This window comes from Marmota monax, unplaced genomic scaffold (genome assembly GCF_021218885.2).
Source record: "Marmota monax isolate L192 unplaced genomic scaffold, Marmota_monax_Labrador192_F-V1.1 WCK01_AAM20220418_F8-fsc00008, whole genome shotgun sequence".
In the NCBI taxonomy this organism is placed as follows: domain Eukaryota; kingdom Metazoa; phylum Chordata; class Mammalia; order Rodentia; family Sciuridae; genus Marmota; species Marmota monax.
Window position 1 is genome coordinate 17419866 of NW_026694432.1, and position 14435 is coordinate 17434300.

At 38.4% G+C, this 14435-nt stretch overlaps 1 protein-coding gene and 1 non-coding gene across 16 annotated transcripts in view; both read left to right on the top strand.

The window, feature by feature from the left end:
• Positions 1 to 14435, top strand: part of Pum1 (pumilio RNA binding family member 1) — a 122540-nt gene that overhangs the window by 94212 nt on the left and 13893 nt on the right. For 10 of the 15 annotated variants that reach the window (XM_058570952.1, XM_046469458.2, XM_058570955.1 and 7 more), the window contains 3 exons: positions 9164 to 9431; positions 10792 to 10921; positions 13171 to 13305. In XM_058570952.1, coding sequence (XP_058426935.1) covers positions 9164 to 9431; positions 10792 to 10921; positions 13171 to 13305 — 533 coding nt within the window. The remainder of the gene's footprint in view (positions 1 to 9163; positions 9432 to 10791; positions 10922 to 13170; positions 13306 to 14435) is intronic. The other 5 variants (XM_058570954.1, XM_046469466.2, XM_046469460.2 and 2 more) reach the window with 1 other exon arrangement.
• LOC124075453 (small nucleolar RNA SNORD103/SNORD85) lies at positions 14159 to 14242 on the top strand. The gene has a single exon (XR_006846066.1). It is a non-coding gene; the product is annotated as a small nucleolar RNA SNORD103/SNORD85 (small nucleolar RNA).

A 14435-nucleotide genomic window follows, 5' to 3' on the forward strand; every position in this document is an offset into this window, starting at 1 on the left:
CACCTTGAACTCTAGAAATCTCTTGCCACTGATGACATTACAAGTACTTTGCATAAGCAAAGGCCAAACCCTTTATCCTAGAAGTGTCCTGGGTGTTCTGTGCCTTCTGTAAATACCTCATGTTGTTCAGGCTGTGCCTATAGCTAGTATAGCAGTTTGTGATTGATTAACATTTGGGTACATTCCCTGTATATTCACTTCAGATTTAGTACAAACTTCTGTGTTCTTTGGCTACTTGTGGGAGTCTTTCGTCATAAACACAGTACAGATTCATTTCAGTGAAAGTGGAGAACACAGAGACAGGATTTATTCAGTTAGCATCATCACTTGAAATACTACCACTATGAATATTTTACTATTTCTTTTCAGATCTTCCCCCATATATACAGTTAATAACTTGCTTTTCACATAAAACATTTTATATAAATTTTTTTTGCCAAATTTTTAGTATTTGTAAGTATACTCTTAAACTACACAGTATGCTAATCAGTAGATACCTATTTCCCTATAGTTTATTTAGATTACCTTATGTTTGGGATTTTTTAAATGTTACTATGTAGATCTAGGAAATGAAGAGTCTGAGCAGCTGGCTGTAAGAATGAAGAGAAAATTATATTAGCATTTTGGGTGGCAAATCTCTTATCAAGAGGTAGGAGATAATTTCTTATCACATGGGTTACCCTCCGCTCTCCCAGTTGCACATCATGTTTGAGTTTTGAGGGTCAGATTGATTTCTCAGATGGGGGAAAGTTGAAGTGTAGAAATGGAGTGATCACATATTTTTGTAAGTGAATGGGTGTGCTATTAATGTTTCTGTGTTAATAAGCCTAAATCAGTTTTTTCCTGGGCAGGTCAACATGCCTGGCCATTTTACTTAAAAGATTCTGTTTTTAACCAACAAGTTTAAGCGTGGTTTCATGGATTCAAGTGAGGACTAACTAAAAGCAAATGTGATGCCTTCCTATAGAAAACAAAGACTAGAAAATGATATATAAGAACAAAAAGAGTCTGAAGTGTGTGGGGCAGTCAAGTTATTGTTCTAGAAATGAGAGTGGAATCTTTGAAAGCATTTGAGTATATTCATTTGTTTGCTGATGTGAGTACTTTGAGGTTTAGAAAATTTGCAGCAACATTCCCTGATTGGTACATCCACAGTGAATGTGTGGTATTTTGTACAATAGTGTTTCCAAGAGACAGAATGCCTGGCTTTTAAAGACTGAGGTCTATTGCAAAATCTGGAGGTGGGGTGAAAGTTCCAGTTTGATGTGTGATTAGAAGAGAGGAATGAATGAACATTTAATGATAGCTAGTATTAATAGTTTGGGGTCCTATATATACATGCAGCTTTGAAAGGTGTAGGCATTATCCCTATGTTACAGATGTGAGCCTCATAACTCAAATGTCTTGTTTAGGTTCTCTCAGATTTGAACAAAGTTTTGACTCCAAAGCAGACAATTTCCATGTGCATCTTGTCACATGATGTGCCTAGGATATCTTTTGAACCAGTGCATTTTCAGATGCAGAAGTAACCTTTTAATATCTTGGTTTAAATATTTGAACTAGGCCATTCCACACTAAGTACTAAATAAATTTCCCCATTTGTTAATTGCTTTTAAGAGATACCTAGTAAATATTTTAAGCTTTTAGGCCCAGGTGGGCTCTCTAGTGAATATTCAACTGTGCTGTGGAAGTGTGCAAGCAGCCACAGGCAAAAGGTAAATGAACAAGTGTGTAGCTGTCTTCTAATAAATCTTTATTTACAAAAATAGTTAGCAGGCCAGATTTATTCTGTGGACTGTAATGTTTTTGGCTGTTGAACTGATGCTGTGGCTGTTGGACTGTGAAAATGGAACTTGCAGCCATTCCTCTTCCTAGTGTAGCAGCAATAGGATGGTACTTCTTAATTATTTCCTATTTAACAAGAGAACACAAATTATCAGTGCATTGTTTCTTGTTTTAATGACTTACTGCATGCATAGATTTGTGTTTAACATTTTTCCTTCTAAAAAATTTACCTTGTTTAAGTAATTTATTCTGATGCGTTTGCATTGGACTACCATTGCTGCGTATAATACATGTATCATACATGCCATTCCTGAGGAGCTTCATGTCTGGATCAGTAGGTTTGTCTTAGCTCAGTTTCCTGCTTAGAAAAGGGTTTTTGTATGCTTTAATCTTAAAAGAGAAAATTTGAGAATTTGAGAAAATAGAGGTGTGGTGGTTGGTTACTAACAGTGTCCATCCAAAGGTCCTAAAGAAATTTTGGTGCAATAAACTTATCAAATATATGTTAGGCACACCTAAAATATAGTTTCTAATTCCTAATACTATTTCACTGCTACCACCAGCCATCAGTTCTTAGATCATGAGCAGCCATATTGTGAACTTGATACTCAATGTGTTGAATACTCAGAATTTTCTAACTCATGCACACATGAATTAAACTCAACTTGTTTAATGAACTTTCTAATACCACATGTATATTATGTTTGGATGCACATTCAGCCCAAGCTCTCTGTTTTTCCAATATGGATCTCTTCTCTGTCACATTATTTTCACACATCCTTTCAGCAGTTAGACATGTTAGACTTCGTAAAAAGTTAGTTGTTGTAGTTTTTTCATTGCTTACTAATCAATGACTTACTGAGTGCCTATGTAAGAATCCTCAGTAGCTTTTCACTACCAATTGAAAGTCCAGATCTAGAGAAAAGAATCTTTTTTACCAAGTTATATTTTTACGTATTTTAAAATTCAACTATTTATACAGTGAATTTTTATAAACTGTCAGTTGTGCAACCATAATCCATTTTAGAATATTTCCACCCCCCGAGAAGATTCTCCCATGCTCATTTGAAGTTAATCTCTATTCCCGTCCTCAGTCGACCGTGATCTACTTTCTTTCTAAATTTTCATTTTCTCCAGCTTCTTTCTCTTTGCAAGGTTTATTTTGTGGGTGTTGGCGGAGGCAGGGGCATGAGTGCTGTTCTGTGTATCGACACCAGGATCTCATGCATGGTAGGCAAGTGCTCTACCACTGATTTTATTTTGAGGCAGGGTCTTGCTGAGTTGTGGAGGCTAGCCTGGAACTTGTGATCCTCCTGCCTCAAGTCTCTGAAGCTGCTTGTGTTCCTTTGCCCAGCTTCTCTTTTCATGTTTTTGAGATTCAGCCATGATCTCTATTATGTGTCAGTAGATTTTCCTTTTTTATTGTTGAATTGCCTTCCTTTTTATGGATATATCACATTTTGCCCTATTCATAGCTGGTGATGATTCATTGGTTACAGCTTTTGATTGTTAGAAATAATGTTGCTGTGAACATTAGCATGCAAGTCTGTCTGTGGACACATTGGTTTCTCTAGGAGTAGAATTGCTGGGTTGTTTATTAGTTTTGTGTTTAGCTTTTTAGAAACTTTTTTACAAATTTGATGCAGCATTTTACCTTCTCAACAGTAGTGTGAGGATTCCATTTTCTTTATTTCCTCATCAGCATTTATTGTTATCTGTCTTACACAGCTATTCTAGGGGTCATGAAACGGTTTCTCTCTCTCTCTGTCTTTTTAGGTGTAGATGGACACAACACAATGCCTTTATTTTTATGTGGTGCTGAGGATCGAACCCGGGTCCCGCCCGTGCTAGGCGAGCGCTCTACTGCTGAGCCACAATCCCGGCCCCCAGTGTCTACCTCATTTGATTTTATTTTCCATTTTCCTAATAACTCATGATCTTTTTTTTTTAATAGTTGTAGATGGACAGCATGCCTTTATTTTTTTATTTTTTATTTTTTTATTCTTTAAATATGTGGTGCTAAGTATCAAACCCAGTGCCTCACACATTCGAGGCAGGGGCTTTACCACTGAGCACAATATCCTCAGCCCCCAAATGTGTTTTAAAGTGCTACAGTTTTTTAAACTTTGGTAAGTTCCTTTTATTGTGCTTTTGGTATAGGATCTAAGAAATCTTTGGCTAACTCAAGGTCTTGAAAATTTTATCCTGTATTTATTCTGAAAATTTTATTGTTTTAGCTTTCACTTTAAGCTGATCTTTTTTGGGGGGCGGGTACCTGAGATTGAATTCAGGGTCACTCGACCACTGAGCCACACCCCCAGCCCTAAATAGTATTTCATTTAGAGACAGGGTCTCACTGAGTTGCTTAGCACCTCGCGGTTGCTGAGGCTGGCTTTGAACTCGTGATAATTTAAGTCTCAGCCTCTCAAGCTGCTGGGCTTAAGCATGATGCATTTTGAGTTGATTCTTGTGTATTTTGTTAGGTGAAGGCTCATCTTTCCTCACATGAATATCTAGTTCTGGCACTAAACTTCAGCATAATTTTGTAATTTTTTAGTGTATGGGTTTTGCATTGCTTTTGTTAAATTTATTACAAAGTATATATTTTGTATGCTATTATGAACGGAATTGTATTCTAGTTTTAGTTTTTGGATTATTTGTTTGCTTTATAGAAATACAATTTTGTGCATTCATATGCTATCCTGTGACTTCAGTGTTACTTATTAGTTCTACTGGTTTGCGGTGAAATTTTACTATTTTCTATATGTACGATCCTATCTCTTGAGGGAAAAAAAAAGGTCAGTTTTTACAATCTAGATGCATTTATTTTTTTCCTTGCCTGATTGGGTAGAACTGGGCAGAACTTTAATTCGGTGTTAAATAGAATAGATGCAAGCGTACATTCTTGCCTTGATCTGATCTTGGGAGTGAAGTTTTCATCTTTACCTGTAAGTATGATTATAGTTTGTTTTAAATAGAGTCTTATTTATTGGGTTGAGGTAATTTCCTACTTTTCCAAATTACTGAGTTTTTTCATGATTGGGTTTTGCATGTTAAGTGTTTTTTAACCTTCTGTGAATATGATACATTGCATTAATTGATTTTGGAGTGTGAACCCTACCTTGCATTCCAGGGATAAAATTCACATGTTCATGTTAGATTCAGTTTCTTAATGTTTTTCTTTGTAGATTTTGCATTTGTATTTGGGAAGAATATCTGTTATTTTCCTTCTTGTGATGTCTTTATGTGGTGTCAGGGGGATATATTTGAGCATGAGTTTGGAAATTTATCACTCCCCTCTAGTTTCTATAAGTTTGTGGAGTATTGGCATTACTTCTTTAAATGATCATAAAATTCACCAGTGAAGCAATCTTTTGTTTGTTGTACTTTTAAATAATTAAAAATAAAATTTTTAGTGATTAATTCAATTTCTTTACATCCTTCTTGTCTTACAGGTTTGGGTTTTGTATTTCTTGTGTCAGTTTTGGTAATTCATGACATTAAGGAATTTGTCCCATTTCATCTAGGCTTTCAGGGTTGTTGGTGTAAATTATAATTTTTAAAAAGTGAAATCACTTTTTTTTCTCTCAATCTCCTACTCCCATGTGTTCGCATGAAAGCATGCTTGGTAATACATATAAATTTTTTTGTAATCCTTGCTAAGGCAGATGTTCTTAAGTATTTACTTTGTTTGGCTTAAGTATGTTTTGTATTTCTCAATTTAACAATATTATTTTTACATGTATCAATAGGTAAATAATAATGCAATTATTAGCAACTGGATGTATAAATCTCATTTGTAGCTTCTGTGCAGGTTAGATGAAGTCTATAAGCTCCCACCTATGCCTAAAGTATCCACCTCTAGTAAATTCTGCTTCCTTTCTCATAAAGAAAAGACATTAGAGATGATGTGGATTTGAGCATATGAAAAGTCTGATTTTCTTTTTTCCTGATAACTAGAGATTGAATCCAGGGTGCTGTACCACTGAGCTGTATCTCCAGTCTTAAATTTTTGAGATATGGTATTGCTAAATTGTTCAGACTGGCCTCAAACTTGTGGTCCTTCTTTCTGCCTCAGCCTCCCGAATTGCTGGGATTACCTACGTGTCTACCACACCCAGCCCAAAAGTCTGATTCATAATGGTTTTATGTCCTGAAACCCTGCCTACCCATATATCTCTTTGTCCTATACCCATCCCCTCCGTTTCTGATGATTAATGGTTTTCTGCACAATTCTAGGTTATACCATTTCAAATTCCAAGAATCAAGATATGGGAGATAAAATATATCATTAAGTGTATGGTTGACAACTCCCAGGCTTTTCACATTCTCTCTGGAAGAAGAGTGTTCTGCTTGTTCATTCCTTTAGGGTGGTGGAAATACAATAAAAATATGTAGAACCAAATTTTATTTTAAAGGTGGCAAGCTGGGTCTTTGCTCATTAAGCATCTGTTCAATCTGTGAGCACCAATAGGATGGAACAGAGGTGGTCATTGGCAGAAAACCCTCAGTAACATTATAGTAAACATCTAGGGTTCACAGTAATTTAAATGAAAACATTTAAGCTCTTAATTTTTGTGGCAAGTTGTTATAGGACACAGCCCAATGCAATCTACCACTGTCAAAACCTTGTAGAAAATAGGGAAGCCACAGGAGGCTGCTTGTAAAGCATTATGAGAAATCTTTCTGGGCTGGGGTTATGGCTCAGTGGTAGAGTGCTCACCTCGCATGTGCAAGGCCCTGGGTTCAATCCTTAACACCACATATAAATAAATGAAATAGAGTTATTGCGTCCAACTACAATAAATAAATAAGTAAATCTTTCTTTCAAAACACATCGCAAGTTCGAGCACTTTCAGGGCTCTCATGGTTTGGGTATGTGTAGGTGCACCAACTGAGAGGAGCTGAAAAATATGCTCCTTCATATTCCTCATCCAATTGAAATTAAATCAACAAATACTTGACTGATGGTCTACTGTCTGCTAAGCAGCATTTCATAAAACATCAAAAGAACCTGTATCTCAACTAAAAGATTAGGCATTGGTTTACCATTTAAAGAAATATTGCTTGTCCTGCACAGAGTGTGTCTGAATTATCAGTTTGACATTTGTTATTTAGTGCCTGGGAACGTTTCTTTTCCCTCTTGGAGATTTGTATATTTCTTTTTTTCCCAATACTAAAAACGATGTGTGTGCTCACATGCAGACCTGTGTTTATACATGTCTGGCAACCATGAAGACTAGAGTTAAAAAATCCAAACTCGAGGGCAAATGTACCAACATGTATTATAGTCATATTAACCATTATTCCCTCTTGCCTTTTTATGTTACCGATTAGCGCACTTTTGGCCACGATAACAGAAAAATCCAACCATAATAGCTTAAACCAGAAGTGCATTTATTGGCTCATACAACTGAAAGCATATTAGTAGGGTAGTGACAGGGTTGGTTGGTTTGTGCCATCATTCAATGATGTCACCAAGGACCTGGCTTTCTTCCAGTATATGTTCTGCCTTGATCAGTGACCAGCACCTTAAGATACTACTGTTCAGGTGTTTTCAGAACTGTATGCGTTTGTGCTGTTTCTCCTGGAAGCGAGTTGTTGATGCCCTGCCTCCCCAGCATCCACTGTCCCACCCTACCATCACTTTCTTCGTCCATTGCTCAGGGAAAAAGAGGGGTTTCTGAAATGGAGTAAAGTAACAGTCATATGGCTATTATTTTCTTTTCACATCTTCTTTTTTCCTTTCCTTAAAATTTCGTTTTTCCTTTTGGATTAAGAAATACCATCGAATTTGACAAAAATAGCAATGTTCTGGAGAACAAGAAAACAATGTAACTGAGTCTGAAAATGACTCTTGTAATTGCAAGGGTCATGATCCTGGAATTGAGAGACTGGTTTTGAATTTTGGCCGTGAAAATTATGGATTTTGTGTGTTTGGATGAGCATTTCATCTCTCAGAGGCGTAATTTCTTATTACATAAATGGGAATTAAAATTTTCTTTCTAAAAATTCCAGTGAGAATTTGATAGAATGTGTGCAACAGAGAACCTGGTAATGTAGAACAAGGCATAGGACTCACGCTCAGTAAGCATTGAGCAGAATTTAACACTGAGCCATTTTCTTTTGGTTCCATCACTTTCATTCAGACCCAGACTTTTGAAGGTGGGCCCTGGAATTCGTGGAGAAATCCAAGTCAGGAATCTTTCTGCAGTTACCATTAACCTGCAATCTAGACATTCTTTAAACATCTGAAGAAATTGCCTTTTCCTCATAGATTCTAATTTTTTATTCATCTAAGCTCTTCATGGTTTATGTGGTATTTCTTACTTAACTTTACTTTTTGTTGTTGTTGTTGTTTTGTTTGTTTAAGAGGAATGGAGAAAAATCAGTCTAAGGTTGGGGATATAACTCAGTGGTGAGCGCTTACCTAGTACAAGTCCCTGGGTTTAGTCCCCAGCACTGCCTAAAACAAACAAAAAGGCTTATATTATAAAACTGTGTTGGAAAACATTCTCATTATAATTTAGTATGTTGGTTTACTTTTTTTTTTTTAAATGGTATTAGGGATTAATCCCAGGGCCTGTGCTTTAATCACCGAGCTACACCTCTATCCCTGCTTTACTTTCTGATTAGCCTTTTGCTCATATGTCTGGTTTACCTGTTCAGGAAGTCACAATTATTCCCTTGTCACCAGACCTAACAGTGGTGTCAGTGGCATGAAAGTTGTTGCTACTGCAGTCATTTCATGCGCTATCCCATAGAAATCATGAGCGGCAGTTCTCAAAGTGTGTCTTCTTTTTTCTACCCTCTTATCCTCTATCTTGCATGTCTTAGTGGTTTTCAGATGTGTGTTTGGCAACAGAATTATTCCTTCAAATAAAGATTTTGGAGGTTTCATATATAGGTAGGTTTATATAAACAGATTAATCTGGATCTTTAGGGATGAGTCTCATATGAGAGTGGAGTTTAGGAATAAAGGGAGTCTCCACAGAGCTTAGAGTGGACAACCACTGAAGCTCGGTGCTTTTTGTGGTTTCTGAGTCCTTGCTGCTGGTGCTTCGGTGCTGGGTTCACACGGTCGGCACGTTTCCATATTTTATTTACTAAAGGCTGCACTTACTATTGCTCCATTCTTGCCAGCAGTCTACTGTCAGTAGTAAAAAGCATTTCCTTCTCAATCTTTGCACGAAAGTTTCCTTCCAGTTTGGTAAGTTATGAAGTTGCAGCACTAATAAAATCAAGTTAACACAAAAGCAACAAAATTGAAGAAATCAGAGATGATGCAATGCAGGCTTCATGTATTGCGATGATTTTTCGTCTTTTGAATGACATTCTACAAGAATGGTCTTAAGTCCTTCTGTTCTGTAACCAACAGGAGGACTAACAAATGGCAGTGGAAGATACATCTCTGCTGCTCCCGGCGCTGAAGCCAAGTACCGCAGCGCAAGCAGCGCCTCCAGCCTCTTCAGCCCCAGCAGCACCCTTTTTTCTTCCTCTCGTTTACGATACGGAATGTCTGATGTCATGCCCTCTGGCAGGAGCAGACTTTTGGAAGATTTTCGAAATAACCGGTACCCTAATTTGCAACTTCGGGAGATTGCTGGACATATAATGGAATTTTCCCAAGACCAGCATGGGTCCAGGTGAGGAGTTGGCTTTGGCGCTGGAAGTAATTGAAACCTTAATGCCTGAGATTCCATACCTCAGGTAGGCATGTATGAAAACAAATAGCCATAGTATTAGTCAAACAAAGTAAATAGCTAGTGTGCCTCCTGGTACTCCGTTCACTTCAGAGGGATGTGGATTATGAGGGTTGCCAGAGAAACAAATATTTGGAAAGAGCCTTTAGTTGTCTGGATCACATGCTTCAAGGAACCCTTCCTTCTGCCTGTCTGACAGAGTGGTAGTTTGTGTTTCTAGTTTAGGAGAATCTCCAAAAATTTTGTAGTTTAAGAAATAGAGGCACTATACAAATACGCGCACACACTTTTGCTACTTGAAGCATTACAAAGAATCTTTTGCTCTCAAAAAGACATCATTTAAACCTAATTTTGGATCTTGGGTGCTTCAGAGTAAGACAAGTCTACCAGCTGTGGAGGTGAGAGAACAAGCCAGCATAGAAACTAGATTTAGATTTGGCTTGGCTTAACCCTTCCTGTTGGGCTGTTCCAGGACTTTGCAGAAGGGGAATATGGTCCTAGAGACTAGGCGACATCCCTATCCTTCTTTCCCATTTCTCTGTTTCTGCTTCTTTCTTTCTCTATGTTGGTGTTCAGTGAAAAAGCTTTTAATAACCTCCCTCCTCTTCCAAGTTTTGCTGACTTACTGTTGTGCAAGGATTTCTTATATTTGGATTATGATAATGTTTTTTAAACTGGGGATTGAACACAAGGGTGCTTAGCCACTGAGCCACATCCCAGCCCATTTTTTTAATTCTCTATTTTGAGACATGGTCTTGCTAATTTCCTGAGGCCGGCCTTAAACCTGTGATCCTTCTGCCTCAGCCTCCCAAGTCTTTGGGATTAAGGCATGTGCCCATACACCCAACTTTATATTTGCATTCTATAGGCCAGATTAAGAAATACCATGCTTTTCCTGATATAGTCACCTGAATCAAACAAGGCAAACTGAATGGCTATTACTTCAGAAGATAATAAATGCTACTTCTTACAGATATGGGCCAAAGAATATAGTAAGGACCATAAGATTGGAAGTCATTGAAGTAAGACTTATTTCTAAAGGCAAAATCCAGTTCACAGTTTTGTATACACACCCTTCTGTAATAAAATATACTAAAATTTTAAATATACTTTTAAAATTTCAGCTAAGAGATAATTCCCCCTTTCAGAAATTTTTCCTTCAAGAGATGCATTTAAACAGTGTTCAATTTCTTGTGTGCAGATGCAAATGCATATCCCAGTACTGATATTTAAAGTGTCATATACTTGTTAATTTCCAAGTCTTCTTAACATGCTGTGTTTGCCCCTTTTACTTTGACTTCAGATTCATTCAGCTGAAACTAGAGCGTGCCACAGCAGCTGAGCGCCAGCTTGTCTTCAATGAAATCCTCCAGGCTGCTTACCAACTAATGGTGGATGTGTTTGGAAATTATGTCATTCAGAAGTTCTTTGAAGTGAGTCTTTGTTCTTTCTGTTCTTTGACTTTATATAATATCTAGAGTATTTTGATTTTCATTGGCATTTTCAAGAATAGCAGTTCTATTCCGGTCTTAAAATGAAGTGTGTGTGGTCTTTTTGAAGTTCTCTTTCAGTATTTTTCCAATTTGTTAGCAACACTTTATTTTGTATGGTTTAAATACCCAAGCAGATGATGCCAGTGTATTCTGGCAGTGTAGTTTGACAATTGTTCTCATTTAGGACCTAGCACATTATTTCTGATTGTCAAAATGGTTTCACCAAACATGTTTCTTTAGGACGGTATTTGTAAGGTATTTTAGCAGGATCACAAATTAAGGCACTGTGAAAAATGGGAAAAATTTTTCAAAAGATTCCTAGAGAGAATTGTCTTTGAATACCATTTTCAGTTTTTTTCCACCATAGGCCAGGTCATGATGATTGCTAATTGCTTTCTGGGAGATCCTTTGGCCTTGACTTCTTATTTTACTTTGCAATTTGAATAATGTGTACTTTTGTATCATTGTCTTTGGAAAGGATTAATGTGTGATTCCTCTAGTAAATTAAAAATTTCAAGGAGGCAGCGATTTGTTGCTTGACAGTTGCCATCAACTTGAAGTCAAAATGGCAAAATGGAGAATCTGGTGGGGTTGGTACTGAATAAAACTTGCCACCAAACAGATTTGTCCTATATTTTATTTTATTTCATTTGTTTGAGGACTAAAAAATGGCGAACTCACAGGTTTTATTTTTTTTCCTCATTTTTCTCACATGGACTTATATTCTAGACTAAATGCTCCAGCTGTGAACTAAGAAACCAGTCTAAATGTAACCACTGTATTTCTGATTTTAGAATGTCTCTGTACTACCATTTTGTCACAGAGAACTGTAGCTCTGGTGGCTGGTGCAGCTTGGGACAGCAGACCATAGAGTGGAGAGTAGGCCTATGGTTTAGGACAAGCTGGAGCTTAGTATATTTGTACAGAAAAGGAGGGTTTATGATAATTCGTAAATTCTTCTCTTGTCTGATGCTAATGCTATTCAAGTAGAGATTAAAAAGCTAAGGGCAGGAAATCCTTCTTAGTACCATTTTAGGATCATATAGCATTGCTTCTTTTTTTAAAAAAATATTTTTATTAGTTTTTTTGTGGACCTTTATTTTATTCGCTTATTTATATGCGGTGCTGAGAACCAAACCCAGTGCCTCGCACGTGCTAGGCAAGTACTCTACCACTGAGCCATGAACCTAACTCTAGCCTTGCTTCTTGATTGGCCTATCTTCTCCCCTCCTAAGTCTGTTGTCTCCTGTAAATAGTATCAGTTCTTGGAAAGACAATAATTCTAAACTGTGTGTGTGTGTGCTTTGGCACTTCACTTAGATGAAGAAACTTTTCAATCAGTGGGCCTCAGATTCCTGGCCTCAGAGTCCTGTGGAGTCACTGCAAGAAGTCCTTGCATTTTTCCCAGACATTGTCTAAAGCCCTACAAAACAGTGTCTCCCACACGTTATTCATTTGAGAATAAATGTATGTGTTCTGGTAATTAGTGGAGTACAGATTAATTTAATAGTATTAATAAATTAATGGTAGCCCAAGGAGTTAAATGTTTACTTAGCAGAAACCACTATTAGATATTTGAGGTCTCCCCCCGCCCCCCCACCTCCCAGCATTAAGAAGGGTTCCTGGGGCTGGGGCAAGTGTACTTGCCTGGCATGTGTGAGGCACTGGGTTCAATTCTTAGCACCACATATAAATAAATAAAATAAAGGTCATCAACAACTAAAAAAATATTTTTAAAAAAGGTTCGTATGATCAGAGACTGAGAATTACAGGCTTTAAGAAATAAAGGCGGGGCTGGGGATGTGGCTCAAGCAGTAGCGTGCTCGCCTGGCACGCGTGCGGCCCAGGTTCGATCCTCAGCACCACATACAAACAAAAATGTTGTGTCCGCCGAAAACTAAAAAATAAATATTAAAAAATTCTCTCTCTCTCTCTCTCTCTCTCTCTCCCTCCCCCTCTCTCCCCCTCTCTCCCTCTCTCCCTCTCTCCCCCCATCTCTCTCTCTCCCCATCTCTCTCTTTAAAAAAAAAAAGAAATAAAGGCTCTTATTTTAAATAAAAGGTTCAGTTAATTATACATAACAGGGTGAAAAGAGATCATGTCAGTGGTTGATACAAAATAATGAGTGCTTTGCTTTCTCTACTTCTCTTCTACCTAAGTAATGGTGTTCACCCACATATTATGTCTAGTTTGGCAGCCATGAACAGAAGCTGGCTTTGGCAGAACGGATTCGGGGCCACGTCTTGTCGTTAGCGCTACAGATGTACGGCTGCCGAGTTATCCAGAAAGCTCTTGAATTTATTCCCTCAGACCAGCAGGTAATTGTAAGTTTCCCCTTTAACTTTTCTCTTGGTGTTTGATGTTTCTCTGTGGTATGTTCAGTGAACCCTATGAAAACATCAGTCTTTAGTTACTTCAGTGCTTATGGCTGCCTTTCAGTGCATGGCAAGCATGAATTGTGCAAATTCCTTTTGAAATTTATAGTGGATCAAGTGTCTTCTTGTAAAAATCAGTAATTCCCAACACTTTTCTCTGATCAGAACTTAGCCTTTAGTAGATACAATTTTACAGTTGGGTTTTTGTTTGATAATAATTGAAGCAGGTAAAATAATAGTAAGTTTTCATTTTCTTAAAATAAACTGAGCATTCTGGCAGACCAAACTTTAACCCAATTCACCTACCCCTTCCTCTTCTCCCTCCTCCCTGTTCACCCATTCCACCAGCACTCACTGAACAGCTGCCTGCCCAGTACACTGCACACCTGGCACATTGATCTGGGTGGCTCAGAGACAGCTAAGACCTCTCTGCCCTCAGGCTGTGGGGTCTGGTGGGGAAGAGCAATGGAAAGCAGAGGAACACGTGTGAGAGGGTCCCTTCTCCCTTCACTGTGTCCCCCAGGGAAGGCTGGAAGACAAGACTGAGAGGAGTTAGGGGAGTGGAGACGAAACTTTGAAAAGTGGGGAACCAACAGAGAAGTCCCCTGAAGAGGAGGTCCACAGCTTCAGGAATAGTCAGAGCAGATCCACCCAGCACCACCCAGATCACAGCGCCCAGGAGGCAAACTGAGCCCGCGGGCAGGAAGGGCATGCTCAACTGTGTTTGTGCCAAGCAGTGCCCAGAGCCTCAGGGTGCTCTGATCTGAACCCTTAGCCCTTCTCAATGCAGGGGTTGCTGCTGTCTGGCAATGATGACCCACTTGCCCTCACTGAGAACAGAGTTCGGTAATGAGAATTTTTGTTACGGACTCAATTCTGAGCCAGACAGACACCCTCCACCTCCTGTGCAAACCCACCCAAACCACACCACACCACACCATGCGAGGCCACCACACGCCACACCACTGCACTGGTGCTGGCAATGACAGTTGAAGTCTGGGGGCGTCCAGGGTCCTTCAGACAGGAGAGTTTCACAGAGAGATGTGTGGAGGCACAGGAGTGTTGGAAATGTGCAGCAA